We start from the raw sequence: 23,556 nt of genomic DNA, 5'->3' as shown, positions 1-23,556 counted from the left end.
CGACTTGAACCGCGGTAGACTACGTGGGAGTCCAGCGACATAGCCATTACGCTAACTGCTGGTCCCCGGGCTGAGGTGCTTTTCAAGCCGCTGGGTCTGGCACCTGCACAACGCAGTGGGCCATGTGGGTCAGCTGCCCTCACCTCCATGACACTGCTGGCCCCCACCTGTCTTTTTTTTTTCTTTTTAATTTTCCATTTCTTATATATTTTGCCTTTTTTTTTTTTCTATCCTTGATTTCTATCCCTAACCCTCTGCCCTGTCTAACCCTCCTCCCGCATTGTCTCTGGTATCCATGGTTGCTTTCTATGCCTCCCCACCCCCATCCCCCACCACCTGTCTTTCTAGCTTGCATGCTCTTTCTGGCTCCCCGTTTGGATTTTGTAAACAAGTTTCGGCCCCCTTCCCGTCATCCTGACTCAGGCAGGAGGCCCCCTGATTCCTTTCTCCGAGTAGGATGAACAGGGCATGCCCCGCTGATCACATCTGCCCCGTCCACAACGACATAGCCTCCATAGCCACTCGCTACCACAGAGACAAAAGTCCTTCGGTTTCGAAGGTCCCCGGAGCCCCGCCCACAGGTGAGGAGGCTGCTCAGGTGTCACCCTGCAGCCGGAGCGCTCAGGGTGGACGCTCTGCTGGATGCCCTTCGTCTACTTAGTCTTTTAACCTTGCCTGTGGGCGCTGTAGGGAGGGCGACATTCGTCTCTAGGCAATTTGGTTCCATAGCTAGAAAAGAAGCAATTCGTCGCTGTCCTTGGGAGACAGAAACCATCACAGCGGCACCTGTGCCAGGGCAGGTCCCGGGGCCTGGGGAACGCAGACCCAGAATCAGAAAGGCAAAACGGCGGTGGCGGGCATCTGCGCCCCCGGGAGGGCCGCGGGCACCCCATGTACCACCGGGGGATGGCAGCTGGGCGCGGCCGGAAAGAAGCACGCGACAGGCCTTGGGAGCAGGTGCCAGCGCCGCCCGCGGGGCTCCGGGGTCTCCCGGCCAGCGCTGACCCGCGTTACCCCGCTGTGGGCGCGAACACACAGCACACACCGTCGCGGCAGCCTAGAGAGCCGCAAGGCGAGGGCGTCGCTGGCCACACGCCCCGCGGGTGTGGACGCTGACACCCGCGAAGGGACGGGACTTGCAGGGTGTCCCGCACGCAGCCGCCCAGCTGCGGGCGTTAAGGGCTCGGCCTCGCCCAGGGCCGCAGCATCGGGTGGGGGATGCGATCCAGAACAACTCGGGTCTGAAACAAAGGCCAACCGAGGGCTCCGCGCCGAGGCGGAGGAAAGCCCTTACCTCATGGTGGCCAGGCTCTGCGTCCCCTCGCTCTCTGTCCTGGGGACCCTGACCGTCGGCAGGTGGCCAGGCGAGTGCGCGTGCGTGCGTTTCCCCTGCGGCGGCGCGGGTGGGAGCTGGCACGTCTTTGTTGAAGGAAGGACCCGAGCAGGAAAAGGAAACTAGAAACCAAAGCTGACCCCGAGGGAGGGTCTGGAAACCGAAACTTAAGTCGGAGCTTGCGGAATGCAGGGCGATTTGCAGCTGGATTTGCAGCTGGGCGTGGGGGCTTTGCTCTCCGCTCTCACCTGTCTCCTGGACTCTGTCTCCTGGACTCCGCATGCCACTGGGAAGCGCTTTTATTTATTTATTTACTTTTTATATATAAGCACTGGAGATTGTGATTGTTCAGCTTTATTTTTGCTGTCAGGCTGTTCTTTCCCCTTTTCTACCTCCTCAGTGGAAAAGGAAATCCCTGCTCCTATCCCAGTCTTTTGATTGAGCAAGCAGCGCTGCAGGGGTGAACATCTCCGCTATTATTTCCGTTGGGTTGGGCATAGTTAAGGTGGAGAAATGTGGAGGCCGAAATGTACGAGCATTTAAAGTTTCGATGGATCCTGCTGCAGAGCTTCGCGGAGAGGGGGCGCGCTCCCACCCGCAACTGTACAAGAGCCTTTCCTCCTAGGCCCTCGCTGGTGCACTTGGTGTAACGCGGTCTCCCTGCAGACGCGGCTGGGATTTAAGCAGAAAATTCCAAATACACATCCATGAAAAGTTTGGCCCCTCCAAATTTATTCATTCATTCTGTCAACAAATTTTAATAATTTTCTTCTCTCATGACAAGAGTGCATGCATACGAGCGTGAGAGCGTGAGTCCTCTGGCTCTTCCTCCCGGGGGAGCTCGGGTATTTGATCCTGTGTCTACAGTGTTTCAGACTGAGGAGGCTGGGCTTTGAACTGAGGTCCTTTGTGCTTAGGTCAAGGGAGCTGACCCGATTTAAGATAGTTATGGGAAAGTACTGAGAGCCAAGCTTTGTTCAAAATATTGTCAACATAGAGATAAAGAAAACAAGAGAGGGACTTCATGGAGTGAAGGGCAGGTGCGCTGGGTGAATGGTAAGGGGAATGGCTGTGTGTCAGATGGTGCAACAGGAAGAGCCCAGGGAGGTCTGCTTTTTTACCAAGGATGAAGTGGTGGCTTCCCTGAGAAAGTGGCCCTTGAGCAAAGGTCTGAAGGGGGTGAATGAAGGAGCAAGTGCTGTGGTTGGGGCTGGGAAGGACATTCCAGGCAGAGGGAACAGTAAGTGCAAAGCCCTTCAGGCAGGAACAGACTTGACGTATGTGGATGGTATGTCTGGAGTGGAGTGGAAAGAGCTGAAGAGAAGCCTCAAGAAGCAAAGAGGTGATGTGAGACTTGGGAGTGGTGTAGCTAGTCTCAGGTTTACCTTAAATGGAAGCCAAAGTTGGGAAAAGATATGGAAAGATTGATTTTGCATAGAAAAATAAATCCAAAATGTCTTCCTTAGCAAGAATGCAGAAAAAGAAATTGTTTATTTCCTTCTCCCATGAGAGAGAGTGAGCACCCCAAATGGGGTTTTCACACCATCATCACCCCAGCCTCAGTCAGGCAGGCTCACACCATGGACAGGGAGCCCTCAGGATGTGACCTGGGCACCTTCCCACGTGGCTTCACATTGCAGAATGTCACATTGTCTGTGTGTCACTGTGCTAGCCATGGATATAGAACAACTCACTAGCATTCCAGTGTTGGAAAATTTCCAGTGCATCGATATCTTTCCGCCTCTACCCAACTCTCCCCGCACCCCAGCTGCAGCTAGATTAAGAAGTGGTTTTAATTTGTTAAGGTTTAAATGGTTAGTAACTAGGCAATCAGTGGTAAAAATTGGGAAGAAAAACTTCTGCTTATCTACTTACATTGTTTAGCAATTTCAATTCAGGAAAACAAAAATCAACTGTAAAATATCTTTAAAGAATACACATTTTCAAGATTGAGAAAAAACCAAGAAAAGGCCTGATGAGTAGAACAGGCTGTAATGACGAGACAGGAAGTGAGTTTTTTTTTTTTTAACCCTCTTTTGGATTGGATGGATTATTGGGAGAATGAATCAGTGCCCTTTGAACTTACTCATTTTTTTATTTTTTATTTTTAGGCAGAGAGGTTTTTGCTATAGGGCACATGTGCTCGCCAGAGAGACAGAGAGAGACTGAGAGACACAAAGTGAGAAATCACCCCTCTGGGAGTATAGCCATGCCACAATCCCTTCTCCTCCATTCTCTTGGGATTTTGGGCACACACACACACACACACACACACACACACACACACCTGTGCCCGGCATGAGTTCAAGCTGCCTGGTCTGAGACTTGAACCACAGTCCGCTATGTGAGAGTCCAGTGATGCAGCCACTACGCCATATGCTGGTTCCTGAGTTTGTTCTTATCAACATTTAAAATACAGCAGCTAGAAAAGAGAAAACAAAGGAAACATATTCAGTTTCCTGAATGGGTTCTGATCAGGTTCCGTATCTTTGTTTCTCCTTAACTAATTAAAATCAGTTTGGGAAACTGAAACTTAAAGAAATAGGTAAGAACTTCCACAAGTAGTGCCTTAGAATAAGCATGCAATTTCAGTAACTTTTTCAAGAAATAGGTTTAAGACCATTTCCCAAGCTTGGCACTGTAGTTCTCTGTTGAGACGCAGTCCAGGGCATAGCTCCATGTTGAGTATCATTGCTATCTCTACCCACTAGATGGCAGTAGTACCCGGAAGTTGGGTGACTAAAAACATCTGACATTGCCAAATGCCCCCTGGAAAGGGAGACAAGGTCTTCCCCTCCCTTCTTGCACCCCTCATAGTTATAAATTATGGTTGTAAATACTACCTTTATTTATTTATTTGTTTATTTATTAAAGTTTATTTATTTCTCCCTAGAAAGAGAAAGAGATCTTTGTGCCCAGATCCATCTCCAGTCTCAGATGGCCCGGATCATGGCACGTGTGAACCTACCTGGAGGGCTGAGGAAGGTCCCGGCTCTGGACCTGTCCTATGTGGTCCAGTTGTGTTACCACACTGCTGCCTCCTGGCCCCAAATCATGCTCTCACTTAGTATCCGTAATTTTTATTTTTTATTTTTCTCTTAATTGCCAGAAGGTACATGCAGCTGCCAATCCAGAGACTTCTTAGTCTTGCCAGAGATGCTCGTGTATGAGTTTGGCAATAGTATTTTCAATACAAAAGAGCATTTTTGGTTCTGGATTTGCAGTTTGTTGTTTTTCTTTGCAAACATCCAGACTGTAACATTTTAGTATTACTGAGCTCTGAGAAGTGCAGAGATCTCTTCCATACTGAGAAGAAAGGAACCGTGAGGCACTGTTAACAATAAAACACACTAAGCAGCTGTGATCTCTGGAGACTGTCAAATATATTTCACCTAAATAAATACTTGATCCAGAGATTTATTTTGCATTAATTGGCTCTGTTTCCTGGGTGCAAATAATGGGTAGAAATACCTGGGTAGTATTGGCCAATAGCCAGAGAGCTAGCCAATTATACAACAAGGATTTACATTTTATACTTCTTCCCTGGGAGAGTCGGCAGTGATCAGACTTATTTCACATATATCATACGGTCTGTTTCTCTAAACACAAAGACTTTAAGCTAACCTTTTCGTTAAATCTAATGATCTCTTTTTATAACAGAGATGAGAAAGATTACCTCCTTGTAACTCTGGTGCCTGCTCCTCAATGATACAGATACATTTTACTCACTCCTCCCATTCCTATAGAATTTCAGCAGAAAGTCAAAGCCCTCAGGACCAGCAGCTGGCGTAATGACTATGTCGCTGGACTCCCATGTAGTTGACTGCAGTTCAGATTCTGGACCCGGTGGCTTAAACTCATGCCAGGCGCATGTGCGTGCGTGCCCAAGATCCCGAGAGGAGAATGAGGAGAAGGGAGTGCGGCATGGCCATCCCCCCTGGGGGGTGATTTCTCGCTTTCTGTCTCTCTGTCTCTCTCTGTCTTTCTGGCGAGTGCACGTGCCCTATAGCAAAAACCTCTTAAAAAAAAAAAGAAAAGAAAAGAAAGAAAAGAAAAGAAAAGAAAAGTTAAAGCCCTGCTCATGTTTCTGTGAACCTTTTGGGGACTTGTGTTCTCATGGCCTCCTTGGCTTTCAGGGTCTTCGTTGCTCACTTTGTACCAACTCAGAGGAATGGCTCCCTGTGGTGGGTTGAAAAGTGTCCCCTCAAAATTCATGTCCACACGGAATGTGATTTACTTGAAAACAGGATCTTTGAAGATGTAATTAAGGATCTGATGTTGAAATCATCCTGGAGTTAGGTTTCACCCTGAAGACGTGTCTTTTTAAGAGAAGAGAGAGGGCTATCTGGGGATAAACACAGAGAGAGAACCATATGAAGATAGAGCTAGAGAGTGGAGGGACGTAGCCCCACGGCAAGGAACACTGAGGATTGCCAGGAGCCGCCATTAGCTTGGAAGCGGCCATCGCATGGACATGGGCTCCAGAGAGGTGAGCGACCTCCACAGCGTCTGTTCACTCCTTCACCCCTTTTACCTCCAAGCCTTCCGCATCTCGGGCAATCACACAGGTGCCTGGAGTGTTTTAGATGAGCTGGGCCAGGGATTTTTAAAATTATTTTATTTAACCGCATTTATTTTAATTTGACCAGAGAGGGACAGCATGAGAGAAAGAGAGAGAGCGAGAGAATGAGAAAGCAAGCTGCCAGGTCTAGGACTTGAACTGTGGTCACCCATGTGTGAGTCGAGTGCCCTTAACCACCACGCCACCTGCTAGCCTCAGGGCCAGGGATTTTAACCTTGGTCACCAAGTGGGATCTAGCTCTCAATCTCTCTCTCTCTCTCTCTTTTTTTTTTTTTTAAGATTTTTGCTCTAGGGCTCATGTGCTTGCCAGAGAGAAAGAAAGTGCAAAATCACCCCCTGGTGCGGGGGGCGGGGGGGTGGCCACATCACAATCCCTTCACCTCTACTCCCCTCTCAGGATTTTAGGCATACACACACACACACACACACACACCAGCATGAGTTTCAAGCCACTGGGTCCCGAACTTGAACCGTGGTCGATTACATGGGAGACAAGTGGTGTAACCAATATGCAATCTGCTGGTCTCAAGGGACCCAGCTCTCTTGAGCAGAGCATTACTGTGCGCCACGGAACTGGGCCGACACTGGCGGTTCTGAAGTTGGATGGCAAAGTCATCAGCCAGGGAATTCAGGCACAGAAAGCAAGTCCCCTGAAACCGTGTTCCTGGAGGAACACGGCTGTGCCAACACCTTGGTTCTGCCCAGTGAAGCCCATTTCAGACTTCCGACCTCCAGAGCCCTAAGATGGTGAATTCGTTAAGTTTTAAGGCATCGAGATGATGGAAATGTATTACAGCAACAATAGGAAACCCATACGGCCTCTCCCCCCAAACATATATAAGAATGAAAAATAAGAACTTTGCTTCTTTATCTTTTTCTTTTATTATTTGTCATGCATTGCCTTTCAATAAAATGTGATTACTCATAATCAAAGGTGACAGCGACAGTCCTTCAGACCATCGGCATCGTTGTCATAGTTCTTTTTATTGCGATTTCTGGCTTACATCTCATCATTATACATCTTTATGGGGTACAGTATGGCTTTTCAAAGCAGGCAGTATGTAAAAATCGAATCAAGGATATAGAAATAGCCATCTTACTTGACATAGGACATTACGTTATGTTGTTCATAGTCAATAAGTTTTACTAGTTACACTGTTTTTGGAAGTACATATCAAATTATTATAACATTTCTATCATTTTCATATTTTTCAACTTAACTATTGGTAGATTGATATAAGCAAATGACTTAAACAGTGCTTCAGATAAAAAGGCATAAAGCAGGAGAAACTTCTTGGAACAATTTGACAAGAAATTAAAGTATCTCCACAAAGGAAGCTCACATTTAATTGATTATGTACTTCTTTTACTATCTTTCTCAGATTGTAAACTACACGGGGCTTGGGCCAGCAGGTGGCACGGTGGACTCCCACATGGCTGATCTTGGTTCAAGTCCTAGACTTTGTGGCTTGCTTTCTCACTTTCCTCTCTCTGTCTCTGTTTCTCTCTGATCAAATTAAAAAAAAATAGTGATGAATAAAATTCAATAAAATAATTAAAAAAAAAACTACATGCAGCTTAGGAAAAATGTCTACCTGTTCACTATAGTTTTTTGCTATCTAGCACTGAAAACTATTTGTTGGCAAAACTGGATGAGTTAAATGAACATGTTAGCATATGTAAATCCAAATGTGTTATTTGCTACAAACTCGAACTGTTTTTTCTATTACAGTATTCATGCAAATGATTTTTCTCTCTCTCAGGACACACATATTCTGGTTCACTATTTTTGAATATAACTAATATTTTTTCAAGTTTGAGTAGTTGCTGAAAAACTGCATCATTCAATGAATTACATAATATATTTTTCTCCAAGATTTTTGTTATAGGGTATGTATGCTCACTAGAGAGATAGAGAGAGAGACAAAGAGATAGCAACTGAGAAATCACCCCCCCTGGAGAATGGCCACACCACAATCCTTTCTCCCTCATTTTCCTCTCAGGATTTTAAGCAGGCATGCCCATGGGCCCAGCATAAATTTCAATCCACCAGGTCCAGGACTCGAACTGTGATTGACTACATGGGAGACCACCGCCTTAACCACTACACCACCGGCTGGTACTGCATAATGTATTTCTGACAGTAGCAAGTGGAAAAGGTGATTGGTCCATGTTAACCTAAAATCAAGTGAAATGTAAAAGTGTCCACCATTTCAGCAGCTAGGGGCCGTGTTCCGTAGAGTTCTCCAAGTCAGCCGCCAGTCTCAGCGCCCGCTCATAGTATTCCAGGGCTTCCTTTAGTTCTCCTTTCAATTTGTAGGCAAACCCAAGGAGGCTCAAGGTTTCTAGGTCAGATGGATTTCTCCGAAATTTCTTTAAAGCCAGTCTCTCCAAAGAGGTGATAACTTTATCCCTTGTAAATGACGGCTGCTCTAATTTGATTGCTTTTAAGTAATAGGCAATTGCAGTGGCTTCAGATTTCTTTTGAAATTCCTGAAATCGGCCATAAAACAAATATAGCTCTTGCAGGGTTTCTTCTTCCCGTGGCGTCATGTGTAACATTTTCTGGAAAATGTCTTCAGCCTCTTGGTGATTGCCTGCTTCCCCGTACATACTGGCCAGGTGTAAATACGCGATCTCAAATGTGGGCTTTTGATCCACGGCAAATTTAAAATGAAATATGGCCGATTTTAACAATCTGTTGACATTTTCTCTGTCCTGCCCTCTTGGTTGCATCTTTGCAGCTGATTTGATCTGTAATGCTTGGGCCCTGTAGCAAAGTCCGATCTGGTGATGCAGGAAAGCAGAGGCGGGTGTGTTCCGCACAGCCTGTTTTAAAAGCTGAAGAGCTTTCTCCAAGTTCCCTCTTTTTCTATAGAATTTAGCTGCGTATCGAAAGACATAGGTTTGCGAGAACTGGCTGCTCAGTGCTTCATCAATGTACTTTTCTCCTTCATCTTCCTCTCCTAAATCCTGAAGCTTCAGGGCAAGGAGAACCTTCAGATAACTATCTTCTGGATTTAGCCTGATGGCCTGCCTTAGCGGGTGCAGAGACTGCGCGTAGTCACTATTCTGTATTATTCTGTTAAGGCAATCCAGGCGATAGATGATGATCGCATAGCCAACGCTAAATTCAGGGTTGTCAGGGTCCATTTCCAGAGCCTTTTCAAAGCATGCCTTGGCCCGTAAATAATTCTTTCTTCCACACTTCATCAAAGCCCATCCTTCTTCACAGTCCATCCAGGGACAATCTGTATAGCAGAAGAGATTTGCAAACTTCTTGCAAGCATTCTCCACCTTGTCCAGGTAAGTCTGGGCTTCTGCCAATCTGCCCATGTGGTAGTAGACCCAGGCATAGTTGCCCCAGGTCACCAGACTCCTCATGTCCAAGTAGTCGGTTTGCTCCTTCTGGATTAAGTCTTCAGCATTCTTCAAGCACTCCAGGGCCTCCTCATTCTGGCCGTTCAGGTGTTTCACATAGGCCAGTATGTTGTGGATTCCTACATTGTATTTAGTGTCTAGGAACTCCATCTCATCCAAGATCCTGTTTTCTAAATCAGGCATTTCAGAGTCTTCAAAGAGCAACTTCCATGTAAAGTGACATCTCAACTGCTCCAGCCTATCCTTGATCTGCTGATCATCAGCATTGTTACTATAAAAACAAAAGCAGATTCCTTTATTAGATGAGAAACAGCCAAAAGAAAAGAGCCAGGTAAAACATCTTGTATTTTAATGGTTATCTCTGAAAGTAGCACACTTACCTCCATTTTCTTTAGTGTCTTTATATATACATTTTTAATGTTTACTTATCTATCCCTTCCTTGAGATACAGAGAGAGGCAGAAAAAAGAGAGGCAGAGAAAGAGATCTCCCCCATAGGGTCCTGTGTTGCAATTCACCCCCAGCTCCAGCCAGCCTGGATCATGAGCAAGCATGCACCTGATGTAGACAGGGGGACTCCAGGATGTGAACTTTGTACCTTCTCATGTGGGTGCAGCATCACAGAGCACTGCCTTATCACTGGCCCCCAGAATGTCTGTACTTCAAATACGCGATGGACTGTGCATGTCATTTCCTTGGCTCCGTATGCCACTCCAGCACTCTCTAGCACTCTCTGTGCCTCAGATCCCATCTGTGAAATCGGGATAATGATGCTATATCTCACACAGGACTTCGTGAGGACTGATTAACCTGTATTCATAAAGCACTCAGAGCTTATTCAGTGCTACACAAGAGTCTCCTTTTACTCTGCTATAATTAGGACAGACTGAAACGCAGTCTTAGGAAACACTGGCTACAGGTCCTTAGTCTGCATATAATGTAAGAAATGAAAACCACCTAAATAAGTGACATCTGACCAAGGTTTTAATTTTCTTTCATCTATTTATTTGGAAATAATTATAGATTCAGAGAATGTTGTAAAGATAGTCCAGAGATCCAGTGTATTCTTTACTCAGTTTCTCCCAATGATTACATCTTATAGAAATGTAGTACAATAGCAAACTAGGAAACTGGAGCCAGTAGGTGGCATGGTGGTTAAGGTGCTGGATTCCACAGGACCAATTCTGTGATTCAAGTCCTGGACTCGGTGACTTGAAAAAATATGCTAGGCATGTGTGTGTTTGTGCCCAGAATCCCAAGAGAAAAATAGATGAGAAGGGACTGCTGCATGGCCATGTCCCCTGGGAGGTGATTTCTCCCCCCCAGAGAGAGATTTCCCTCTCTCCCCCTTTTTCTCTCTCTCCCTCTCTCATTCTCTCTGTCTTGAGTGCAACAAATTAATAATAGGAGGAAATTACTTCATCACACTGAAGGCCATATATGAGAAACCCTTCCAAGCATCCTGCTCAATAGTGAAAGGCTGAAAGTTTTTCCTTCCAAATCCGGGAAAAAGGCAATGATGCTCATTTTCACCACTTCTACTCCACATATTCGACTGATACTTCTGGTCTGATCAGTTAAGCAGAGAAAAGAAAGAAAGACATCCAAATTGGAAAGAAATAAGTATTGGGTTGTCAGGAAAGTCATGATACATTTGTGCATAGAAAAATACATCATGACTTCCTCAATGACCTAATAAAATTCTCTCTATTCACAAATGGCATGATTTTTATTATCATTATTTTTTCTATATTGACAGGGAGTGAGTGCATTTGCCAGAGAGAAAGATGTGAGAGGGCACGCCCTGCACACACTGGGGTATGATTACACACGGTCTTTTCCCTCCATTTCTCCATCTCAGTGGGATTTGGGGCACACATCTGGTGTGTTTTTCAAGCTGCAGGGCTTGGATTAAAATCATGGTCAGCTATGTGGGATCCAACTCCCTATGCACAGGACTTAACCACTGCACTATGGGGTCAGTCCGATGATACTATCTTATAGAAAATCCTAGGGACTCCATATAAAAATGGTTAGAACTAATAAAAAATGCAGCAAAGTTGCAGGAGACAAAATAAGCTGTGTTTCTATGTACTAACAATGAACAATCCACTATGGAAAAGAAGAAAGCAATCCCATTTACAAAAGCATCGAAAAGAATAAAATAGGTAGAAATGGACTTCACCAACTTCATTGCCAAGGAAGCAATAGGCTTGTACACTGAAAAATACAAAACATTCCTAAAAACAAATCAAAGACACAAATAAGTGGAAAGATATCTTGTGATCAAGGATAAGAAGACGATGTTAAAATGTCAATACCACTCAGTGATCTATAAATTAAAGGCAATCCCTAGCAAAATTTCAATATTTTTTTCAGAAATAAAAAAAAGTCATTTTAAAACTCCTATGGAATATCAGGGGATTTCAAAAAGTTAAAACAATCTTAGAAAAAAATGTGCTTGTCTCATACTTTCTGATTTCAAACTGACTACAAAGCTATAGTAATCAAAGCGTTATGGTGCTGGTGTAAAGACAGATGTAAGGACCAATGGAATAGGTTAGACAGCCTGGAAATAAAACTGTGGATGTGTGGTCGTATTCACCAGGCTTCCATAACAAAGTACCGTAAACTGTGTGGCTTAAACAGTAGAAATTTATTTTCTCATGGTTCTGAAGGCTAAAAGTCCCAGTTCAAGGTGTGAATCAGTTTAATTTCTGGCAAAGGCTCTCTTCATGGCTTACCCATGGCTGCCTTTTTGCTACTTCTTCTCCTGGCCTTTTCTTGGTGGCACATGGAGAGAGAGAGAGAGAGAGAGCGAGCTCTGGTACCCCTTCCTGTTTTTGTAAGGACACTAGTCCTATTAAATTATACCCCTACCCTCATGATTTCACTTAGTCTTTACTATAACTTTTCAGATGTTTCCAAATGCAGGCATATTAGGAATTAAGGCTTCAACATGAGGACTTGAGGAGAACCCAATTCAGTCCATAATAATGGTGAAATTATTTTTGACAAGAGTACTAAGGCAATTTAATAGGGAAACAACAGTCTTTTCAACAAATGGTGTAGGAAAGTTGAAAATACAGAAGAATGAAGTTGTACCCTTATCTTATACCCTATGCAAAAGTTAACTCAAAATGGATGAAAGACTAAAATGTAGAATATAAAACTATAAAGCTCTTAGAAGAAAACATAAGAGAAAAATGCCACTATATTGGATTTGGCAAAGATTTCTTGGCTGTGGCACCAAAAAAACAGGCAATAGAAGCAAAAATAGCTAAGTTGGGCTTCATCAAATCTTAAAATTTTTGTGCATCAAAGGACATTATCAATAATTTCTTATAAGAAAATTAACAAAATGAGAGAAAATATTGCACATCATGTGTCTGCTAAGGGATTACTATCCAGAATACATAATAAGAACTCCTACAATTTAGCAATGAAAAAACATGACTTATTTAAAAATGGGCACAGGGCTGAAACTGACATTTCTTAATGATAATTATCGATGGTCGATAAGCCCCTGAAAAGATGCCCAACGTATTATTCATTAGTAAATCGCAAATCAAACTCACAGTGAGATACCACTCTATGTCTGCTAGGTTGGCTATTACTTAAATTAAAGACACACCCACCCACACACACACACAGAAATAAGAAAATAGCAAATATTGGTGGGAATGTGCAGAAATCAGAATTCCTGTGTGCTACTGGTGGGATGAAAAATGGGGCAGCCACTGTGGAAAACAGAATAGTAATTCATCAAAAACTATAACCGCAGAATTGTTGATTTCACCCAGCAATTCCACTTTTGAGCATATACCCAAAAGAAATGAAAGCAAGGACTCAAATAGGTATCTATATACTTGCATTCATACGAGCATCCAAAAGGTGGAAGGAATTTAACGTCCATTGATAGATGAATGGATAATTAAATGTAGTCTCTATGAGAGGGTATTCAAAAAGTTCATGAAAATGCTTATTATGAGAAAAGTATTCATGGATTTAAATTTTTTGTGCCAAAATCAACTTGTACTTTAATCCCATTTTCCACAAAATTTTTGAAGTCCCCTCATATATACAATGGAATGTTATTCAACCTTAAAAACAAGGGGACATTCCAGAGAGGGACCAAGATGGCTGACTACAGAGACTCATCTCCTCTATAAGAAGAAACAAACTGATAAATATAGAGAGATAGAACTCTAGTATCTCTTCGTTTTTGTAAATAAGGACACAAGCCCTATTAAATTACAGCCCTACCCTCTTGACTTCACTTAGCCTTTATTACCCTTCCTTTACGCTAACACAAAAATTAACTTGGATATTACAAATTAACTCGATTCATTTCAAATCAAATCAAGTACCTAAAGAAAAACATGGGAATTTAGCAGAGAAATGACTAAAGTCTTCTGAAGCACAAAAACTTGGGATACTAGCAATGCACTGAAACTGGGGATAGACTGGACCTGTGAGAGACTCCCCACTGTTGAAACAGGGTAAGCGAGAGATCTCTAGCAGCCTGCATTGCCATCATAGGTTACAATGGTCCTGGCTATGGGAAAGCCCCATAGCCTCAATGGGCTCTGAACCCATTGTAGAAAGCATGGCTCCAATAAAGCGTCACCCCCACTAGTATGGCCCCAAATAACTACAGTAAAGGGCCATTTTGAGAGCAGAGTCAAAATGCTGAAATGCACCCTACCCTGGGGGCCAATTGCCCCTTTATTACCATCTCTGAGGCCCCACGGACATCCTATCATGCCCATACAAGTGGCTGGAGCACTGTCACACCAGCTAGACTCAGTAGCATTTTGTGCCTTGGAGAAAAATGGTCCCAGCCCCACAGGGCCAATAGGACTAATGTACACTCACTAGGGACTGTGGACATGATCCACTCGTGGATTTGGGTACCCACAAATTTTGGGACCAGTCTCTTATGGGTACCAAAGAATGACAGTATAAAGTGTTTTTACAAATTGGTAATAATTCAGAAGACCAATAGAAATCTATTTGGATAGACAGTTTGTGGAAGAGCAATGATGAATGGCCAATAAACTTGAAAAGAGATGCTCTAAGTCTCTAGCCATTAGAAAGATATAAATAAAAGAAACAGTGATTTACAATTTGATTCTACCCAGACTGGCAAAAGTTTAACGGGTAAGAAAAAATTTTACAACCATAAACTGTTACAGCGATTATGAAGATCAATCTGATACTAGTCATTACAATAAAAAATACTTATTTCCTTCCATCAAATAATGTCATTCCTCAGAATCTATCTTCCAAACCAAATCAGCAGTACATAAAGATATATGTTTAAGAATAGTCATTATGGGCAGCAGTTGCTACTGCAAGTTGCAGTTAGCAATTTGCCTGGTTAAAAGTCTTTTGGGTGCACTTCTTTCCTAATATCTTTCTTTCCTATTAAATTCTCTCTTCGACCTAAAAAAATTAATTATGATAAATATATATTAGTTAAAAAGAATGGAAGTATCAGTGGAGAATAGTAAAATAAATTATGGTATATCTACGCCAAGAATGTTATACAGCCACTAGACTGAATGGATTAGATCAAAACCAGTTGAGTTTAAAGGACTTACATACTATACAGCTAGTTGAGATAAGTAAGCTACAGAGAAGTGTCTGAAACATGACTTTTTTTTAGTGCATAAAATAAAATATTATTCAGCCCCAAGAAGAAGTGAGATATCGATACATGCTACAACATGGACAAACCTTGAAAACATTATGTTAAATGAAAGTAATCAACACAAAAGACTATTGTTTCATTTTGTTTTGTTTTCTAATATCTTTTTTTCCTATTAAATTCTCTCTTCGACCTAAAAAAATTAATTATGATAAATATATATTAGTTAAAAAGAATGGAAGTATCAGTGGAGAATAGTAAAATAAATTATGGTATATCTACGCCAAGAATGTTATACAGCCACTAGACTGAATGGATTAGATCAAAACCAGTTGAGTTTAAAGGACTTACATACTATACAGCTAGTTGAGATAAGTAAGCTACAGAGAAGTGTCTGAAACATGACTTTTTTTTAGTGCATAAAATAAAATATTATTCAGCCCCAAGAAGAAGTGAGATATCGATACATGCTACAACATGGACAAACCTTGAAAACATTATGTTAAATGAAAGTAATCAACACAAAAGACTATTGTTTCATTTTGTTTTGTTTTCTAATTTGTTCTTAATTTCTCTCTCTTGAGAATGTCTACAAATGATATCCCTGCTTTGACAGGGCCCTAGGGGATTTGGTTGTGGATATTTATGTGTTTTGTTTTTTATTTTAGTTTTGTTGCTGTTTTGTTTTCAGTTTTTTGTTATAGGGCATGTGTGCTCATTAGAGAGAGACAGAGAGAGAGAAAAGTGAGAAATCATCCCCTCCCCCTCATAGGGGATAACCACATCATAATCCCTTCTCCTCTTCCACTCTCCTTGGGATTTTGGGCACAGTGTGACTTTTAAGCCACTGAGTCTGGGACTCGAACTGCATAGTTGGCCATGTGGAATACAACACCTTAAACTCCATGCCACCTACTGACCTTACAACGTGCCTTTTAATGGGTTCTTTATCCTGGTAGGCGGCCTAATGAGTAAGTGTACAACCCACAACCGGGGTTCCCTCTCAAAGGAAACTTATTTATATTGGCAAATGCCCTGTGGTTCTTGTCTGACCTGTGTCTACTTTGTTCCTACCAAGACAAGCACTCTCTAGAAAGACCTAGACTGACCTGAAAAGAAATTAGGGTTGGGTGTGCTGTCTAGATGAGACATAGAGGAGGCAACTCAAAAAAGCATATAAAATAACAGAAGTGGTTTATCACTTAAACTTTTCAGAAAGAAAAGATCACATGTTGTATAGAACCACTAGGGACATGCATGCTCCAACTCTTACAGAGTAAAGCAAGAGAGGGGAACCTGTGGGCCCAAGCCTTTATGTGGGTGCAGGGTGCTACAGAGTTGGGTTTCCTGCACAGAGTTCTAATTGGTGGGTTTAGAGCTGGCAGGGGTGAGTTTCACACAGTTACACTGTGACTGAGAGATGGAGATGATCACTGTAGCAGACTTCCTCGTCCATGTGAAGCACGAAGGTCATGGGACATGCGAAGTAGGTTCTATCTACTTGTTCCATAGGAAGGGGTCACCAGGAGGTGATTGTACAAGAAAGCTCTCTGAACCAATCACATTGGGGATCTGCAAGAAGGCAGAGAAATGGATACTATGTCAAGAAAGACTAAGCCTTGCTTCTTGTCTGAGAAAGTTCAATGTATATTTAAAATGGAAGCTGAGGCAACATAAAATAAAAAGAATTCATAACAGTCACATATTTTATGTTTCCATTTATACGAACTATCCACATTGGGCAATTTGAAAGACAGAAAGCAGATTAGAGGTTGCTGGGGCTTGGGAAGAAAGACAAGCAAACAGCAACTGCTTAATGGTGTAGGATTTCTCCAGGCAGCGACAACCATGTTCTTGAACTAGATGGTGGTGATGATAGCACAGCATCATGAATATAATAAATTCACTAAATCGTATACTCTAAGATAGTTAAAATGGTCATTTTTTTTCATATATGTATTTTATCAGAGTAAAAAAAATGTATATTGCTGGCCCAGCTGGTAGCTTGTCAAACTGCGGTGCTGGAAGCCACATGGCAACTGTGGTTTGAATCCCTGGCTTGGATGGCCTAAAACACACCAGTTGCATGCTTGAGTGTCCAAGATCCAAAGAGCTAGGGGACTGGAGGAAGGGGATTGTGGTGTGACCAGGCCCTAAGGAAGGGGGGTTTCCTCTTTCTACTCCCATGAGTATGCATGCTCTGACATAGAGGGAAAAAAAAATCATACTGCTAATCTAAGAATTTTATAAATTATATCGATAGATATATTTTCCCCTTGTATCCGTTGAAATACATGTGAAAGCACTGAAACATGTAAGTTAATGAATACGTCATCTGCAATGACTGTAGGAACCCTCACTGGCATCCTTTGGGAAACAGTGGTTTAAAGGTTTAACTATCATCGACTCTAAACACTCTGGTTCCTATCTCAGCTCTACTGTTTATTATCTCTGTGATCTAAACGTTTCTATGTCTGATTCCTCCCAGCAAAATCAGGATAAGTACCTTCCTCATAAATTTCTTTTAAGAATTAAATGTAATAATTCATATAATATTTTTAGTAGCTGGGCTAGCACTTAATAAACATTCAGAAAGTAGTAACTACTTTTATAAAATTTATGATTGTTACTATTATTATTATTTCAATTATCAGTAATAACTCTGCATGGTTATCTCTCTGTCTCTCTTTGACAAGGGCATGTACCCTCCAGCAAACTGAGAAAAAAAAAATTGCCACTTCAAAATTTTGCCCTCTGGAGCTCTAGGAAAAAATCTGCAAGTCAATAGTAATGAATAGATTTTTTTTTACTAGCTGATGTCAGTTTGTCAAGATTCAGTTTGGACAATATAGAAATTTCCACATTAGACCTTTGAGGGAAGAAGCTGTGGATGTTCCCAAGCACAGAAATATTGCCAAGACCCATGGAAAGGCGGATGTCAAGGATCCGGCCACAGCCGGGCTTCCCCAGGAAGGGCTAATCTGCGAATATATCTGCAGTCCAGACTGAGAGGCCAGCCATGCAGAAAATGAGACAGAAGCCCATAGAGGAAGGCTGCTCCTACTGTGTTCCTACACTACTCCCCTGAGACAGCCGAGAGACCCAGGCTGCAGCTGCCCATGGGCCCTGCTTTTCCTCCCTGGTGAGCCCCCACAGCCAGCAGAGAGCCATGTCTCTTCCCAGACAAAGTGTCCATTCCTCCCCTCAATCAGACACAAGTGAGTTTGATAGAAATAAACAAACAACTCTGAGATTGGGATTATTTTTTTCTTTCCTGCAAAAAACTATCTCATGTACCTCCCTATATTTGGGCTACAGCATGAGGAAATCACCCTTAGGCTGATGCAAACAAAACCAGAAATGCCTTCATTATAAAAATTTATGTATGTGTATGACTGCTCTTTCTCTCTCTCTCTCTCTCTCTCTCTCTGTTCATGAGCAGATATTCCAGCAGAAGAGCACGAAAGCCCGACTTCCCTGAGGCAAACTCCACTGAGACAGAATTTATTAACATTTTTTTCAAGCACTGTAGACATTGTGGCGGAGAAGCAGAGACATTCTTACCTCATGGTTGCTGTGTCTTAGGCAGCAGTTCTGCAGCGTCTTGTTTAGCCAGACAGGCTCCTCTGAGATCGGACTGGTCTTTCTTGTGGATTCTCAGAAGATTTCAACCCAAGACAGGCTATATAAAGGAACCAAACAGCAGCACGACATAAACTGTGGGAGTGTCCTTGAGATTGGAACTTGAAAGAGGAGGGAAACTGAAAGTAGAAAGTGAAACTAGAGCTGGCAAAGGTTTTGTTTCTGAAATGAAACTTACACAGATGAATGCTTTCCTTGTTTTACTTTGAAAACTTAGAGGAGGCTGGTGACAGCAGCGTTACTAACTTACCCACAGGCACAATTACTTTCACTGAAGGAAAATGCCTTATCGAGAGGGAGGAATCAGAGGTGCTTCCTAAAGCTCAATCCGGGAAGTGTTGGCTTGGTAACACATATATCTGGATGCCATCACATGCATATATGCAATTTTCTTTCTCTCTTTTTCTTCTTTCCTTCCTTTTTTCCTTATTTTATTTATTTATTTATTGCCAAAAGGCATGTGTGCTCACCAGAGAGAGACAGAGAACTAGAGAGAGAAAGCACCCCCAACCCCACAGGGAGTGGTCTCATCACAATCCCTTCTCCTCCATGTCTCCCTCCTTTTTTCTTTTCTTTTCTTTTTTTTTTTTTTTTTTTTTTTTTTTTTTTTTTTTCGGGGGCGGGGCTCTCCCAAAAAAGAGAGTCGCCAGAAAGACAGAGAGAGACATAAAGACAGAAAGCGAGAAATCACCCCCCAGGGGGGATGGTCATGCCGCAATCCCTTCTCCTCCATTCTCCTCTTGGGATCTTGGGCACGCACACACACGTGCCCAGCATGAGTTTTAAGCCACCGGGTCCGGGACGCGAACCGCTGTCGACTACGTGGGAGTCCAGCGACATAGCCATTACGCTAACTGCTGGTTCCCCATGTCTCCCTCCTTTTGGGACTTTGGGCACACATGGAACCTATGTCTGGAATGTTTCTCAAGCTGCCCGGTCTAGGACTCAAACCATGCAGTCAGCCGTGTGGGATCTGCTGCCTTAACCACCAAGCGACAGATGTGTTCCATCAGCTGTTTCTCTGTGTGGCCTAAAATAATAAAAAGAGAAGGCCAGAAAGCGGCATGGTAGTTAAGGCAGCTGGATTCCACATAGCCAGCTATGTGGTTTGAATTCTGAACCCAGCTTGAGAAACATAGTGGGCACGTGTGTAAAAACACACTGGGCACATGTGAACACATACTGGGCCACAGCAGTTTTCAATTCTTTTAAAGTTTTAAAGGCTAAGGGCTGATAATTCCTAACTTGCTGGCCTTGAGCAAGTTCTCTCAATGATAGGATAACATTGAAAGCTTCCTAATGTCTCGTCCATGGCGTGTGCGTGATGCAAAGCCTGTTGCAGAGGGGAGTGAGACGGTAGAGCCGATTTCTTTCCCTTTGCAAGATGAGAAGGAGATACTGTTGCTAGAACATCCCTGGATTTGGGCTCTCCCTCACATTCTGAACCAGGACCCTCCTCACAGGCACAGATGGCTCTAGGTGGGAGAGCATTTTGAGGAGGGAGAGACCAAAGGAACACTCTGTGATGCACGTCTGGATCTAGGCAATCCCGGGTAGGATTCCAAAGAGAGATTGTGTCTGCTGGCACTTTCATGGCTCCTACAGCCTGATAATGGTCTTGTAATAGTTGTCCCACCTTCTTCCATGTTTCCAGATGAACTGTTCCTTCCTCAGCGAACCAAGGGTGAACCTCATAGACATGGCATAGAAGTTTTTCCAGGGGGCTGATAGAGACTTTATGACTCGTGCCTTAAACATAGATTTTAAAACTTGGAAAAGGAGGTCTCGCTCTTTACTCCCAGAATGCCCCATGTTTTACTCCTGACTATCCCTCTGCTCCTCAACTGATTAAGTGCACTCACCTCTGCAGATCTACAGAGGCTCCCTCACCTACCAGGTGAAAGTTTGCTCAGTCTCAGGTCCCCGTTTGGGCACCATGTGTTGTAGACCAAGAGTCCAGGTTCCAGAGAGAGGAGTGCGGAATGAAAGACTCAAGGCAAAAGTGCGATCAGGAGGGCCAGTCAGGCCAATAACCTGAAAGGCCTTGAGCCTTTATTGTTACAGAGTTTTATAGCAGTTGAAAAGGATGTTGGGACCAGCAGTTAGCATAATGGCTATGTCGCTGGACTCCCATGTAGTCGGCCGCGGTTCGTGTCCCGGACCTGGTGGCTTAAAACTCACACCAGGCGTGTGTGTGTGTGTGCCCAAGATCCCGAGAGGAGAGGAGAATGGAGGAGAAGGGATTGTGGAGTGGCCATCCCCCCTGGGGGGTGATTTCTCGCTTTCTTTCTCTCTGTCTCTCTCTGTCTGTCTGGTGAGCGCACACGCCCTATGGCAAAAACCTCTCAAAAAAAAAAAAAAAAAAAGAAAAGGATGTTTATCAGGAATCAGGAAAGTTCAAAAGCACACACAGAACCTAAACCCAGGGCTGCAGTGTTTGGCTCACAGGCATGACTAGCCAAGCAGTGCCTGGGTATAGTTCTCGGGCAAACAATGGCACACCAGCCTCTGGGAGGTTTGGGGGATTACTGTCAATTAACTGTACAGGGAATAGCCACATTCTGTCTAAGACCCAGGGGACAGGCTGGGGGCTGACCCTAGGTCACTCCCCCAACCCCAAGGACCATGTCAGCTTGCAGTCAGCGTACCACAATACGGGGAAGGGGTTGTAACACAGCCACTCCTGCAGCAGGGCTTTCTCACTTTCTCTCTCTGGCAAGCGCATATGACCACTGACAAATTAGAAAACAAATGAACAAATGAATGTCCATGTCTTAGGGGATCGGCAGTTAGCACAATGGCTATGTCACTGGACTCCCATGTAGTCGACCACGGTTTGAGTCCTGGACCTGGGGGCTTAAACTCATGCCAGGTGCTTGTGCGTGCATGCCCAAGATCCCGAGAGGAGAATGGAGGAGAAGGGATTGTCATGTGGCCATCCTCCTGTGGGGGGTGATTTCTCGCTTTCTGTCTCTCTGACTCTTGTCTGTCTTTCTGATGAATGCACGCACCCTCTAGCAACCCCCGCAAATGTCTACATCTTTGTCTTTTTTTCTCTGTTAATTTGGTTGTCAATTTGTTTCATAGCTTGGGGTGAAGAAAGGCATTTTCCCTTTTAATTTGAAGATTCATTGAAAAATCAATTGATTAATAGGTAGGTTAATAAGAGAAAAGGTTTACAAATTTTATTAGTGTGTACATATATACATCGATGCCATTAAAACCTGAATTCGGGGGTCAGCAGGTGGAGTGGTGGTTAAGGTGCTGGGCTCCGACATGGCCAACCACAGCTGGAGTCTTGCACCTGGCAGTTTGAGAATCATGCCTGGCATGTGTACATGCATGCCCAAAATCCCAAAAGGAGAATGGAGAAGAAGTGATTGTGGCATGGCCATTCCCCCTTCGGGCTGATTTCTCACTTTCCCTCCCTCTGTCTTCTCTGGTGAGTGCATGCACCCTATGGCAAAACAAAACAAAACAAAACAAAACAAAACAAAAATTAAATAAAAGAAAACAAAGCAAAAAAATCCTGTGTTCAAAATGGGGCCAGATGGTTGAGGCTTAAATAGCCTCTTTATAAAAGAAAGGAAAATGAGGGATGCATTAGAGTAAATTATGTTTCGAGGGAAAGTACGGGCCCAGTGCTCAGACAGTGGTAAATAGTGGTTCTCTAAGGGAGCTGAATGAGACCAAGAAGGGATGGGAGGGTGAGGGTTCGAACTGCCAAGAACAAATGTTTCATTATGCTGACGAAATTTCATAGGGACTCTGTGAGTTTCCATCTCAGAACAGATGGAAAGTCTGTCGAGGTGGGTATCCTGGAAGTAGAGGTCTTTAGTTTCCTTTCTGGTCCTTGGTTGTTTGATGTGATTCCTAGGAAGGGTGTTTAAGACAATTTTATTGCTCTTAGGAGTTTCCTCAATCTGGTAAGTCAACTCCAGAGAGATCCTCTCCCTGTGCTTGGGGAGGCTGGGGAACAAGAAAAGTAAAAGCAACCTTGATTCTAAGGCAGCTTCTTTAGTTTAGCATGTTGAAGTGCCGGTCTTCGGAGTACTATTTTCTGAGCCCCAATCTTACACTACACATCACTGAGCTTTCAGAGGGAAAGGAGAAATTTGAAACCAACAAACAAACAAACACCTTACATAACCACTTGGCTTATGTAGAAGCATGAGGCTATTATTATTATTATTATTATCAGTCATTAATAAAAAATAATGCTTTCTTTAAATTAAAAATAAAAGCTACCTAGTTTGCCTTTTAAAATAAGAGGCAGAGGGCCAGTAGGTGGCATGGTGGTTAAGGAGCTGACCCCACATGGGTGGTCATTTCTCACTTTCTCTCTTCTTTCTTTGGAGAGCATACTCACCCTGTAACAAAAACTAAAATAAAGAAATAAATCAATAAAAAATAAATAAATAAGCGAAAGAGGAACAGCTAAGACAATTGTGTGTGTGTGTGTTAGAACACTAAGTTGAACACATTCCAAATCCAGTCGATTTCTGCTCAATTCTTCCCACCTAGCTCACCTCTCGGTCAGCCCCATCTGTTCTGGAAACTTCCACAAAGATATCTTACACCAGCAGAAAGTTCTGTGCAAACATTTCTGAATGAGTAAGACTAGGTTATATTATGTATGCAGGTAAATACTCAGGTTATAAGCAAATGCTGAAATAAACAAATTAGAAAGCCTCCCTTTTCAGGGAGTACAGTGTATTTGTAATGCTCATGGAGAAAAATAGTTGGGTTCTCAATCCCAGTGCACTAGATTGCGTGCAAAACAGGGAACAAAGCGTTTGTTTTGTGGTGCTAAATTTGGCAATGATCCCAGCTCCATGGGGCTCTGGCTAAGGTTGATTATTCAGAACCTTGCTTAGTGTGTCTTTGAGATAAAGAGGCAACAGAATAGAAAAGCATGAAAGAGAAGAAACAGCCAACAGTGTGTGTGTATGTGTGTGTGTGTACA

General features: G+C 43.2%; 2 protein-coding genes across 4 annotated transcripts in view; both read right to left on the bottom strand.

Annotated features, from left to right (window-relative positions):
- The window catches only part of IFIT5 (interferon induced protein with tetratricopeptide repeats 5), an 8,107-nt gene extending 6,515 nt beyond the window's left edge, over positions 1 to 1,592 (bottom strand). Inside the window, exon 1 of the mRNA XM_006147619.3 lies at positions 1,295 to 1,592. Within this exon, the coding sequence (XP_006147681.1) occupies positions 1,295 to 1,299 (5 nt within the window). The 5' untranslated portion in view covers positions 1,300 to 1,592. The remainder of the gene's footprint in view (positions 1 to 1,294) is intronic.
- Positions 1,593 to 7,909: 6,317 nt separating this feature from the next.
- Positions 7,910 to 18,705, bottom strand: IFIT1 (interferon induced protein with tetratricopeptide repeats 1). 3 transcript variants are annotated; one of them, XM_027771490.1, is made up of 3 exons: positions 18,513 to 18,705; positions 16,393 to 16,520; positions 7,910 to 9,567 (listed from the first exon to the last, which is right to left on the bottom strand). In XM_027771490.1, exon 3 carries the CDS (start codon positions 9,477 to 9,479, stop codon positions 8,136 to 8,138), a length of 1,344 nt encoding a protein of 447 aa, XP_027627291.1. In that variant the 5' UTR covers positions 9,480 to 9,567; positions 16,393 to 16,520; positions 18,513 to 18,705; the 3' UTR covers positions 7,910 to 8,135. The 3 variants fall into 3 exon arrangements, with proteins under 3 accessions (XP_027627291.1, XP_006147680.1, XP_027627292.1); XM_006147618.3 differs by lacking the exon at positions 16,393 to 16,520 and having other exon boundaries at positions 18,513 to 18,704; XM_027771491.1 differs by lacking the exons at positions 16,393 to 16,520; positions 18,513 to 18,705 and adding an exon at positions 9,677 to 10,429.
- Positions 18,706 to 23,556: the final 4,851 nt, after the last annotated feature.

The sequence above is a fragment of the Tupaia chinensis genome, unplaced genomic scaffold (genome assembly GCF_000334495.1).
Source record: "Tupaia chinensis unplaced genomic scaffold, TupChi_1.0 Scaffold000217_1, whole genome shotgun sequence".
Taxonomy (NCBI): Eukaryota; Metazoa; Chordata; class Mammalia; order Scandentia; family Tupaiidae; genus Tupaia; species Tupaia belangeri.
The sequence above is the reverse complement of the archived record's forward strand: the minus strand, read 5'-3'. Positions and strand labels throughout refer to the sequence as shown.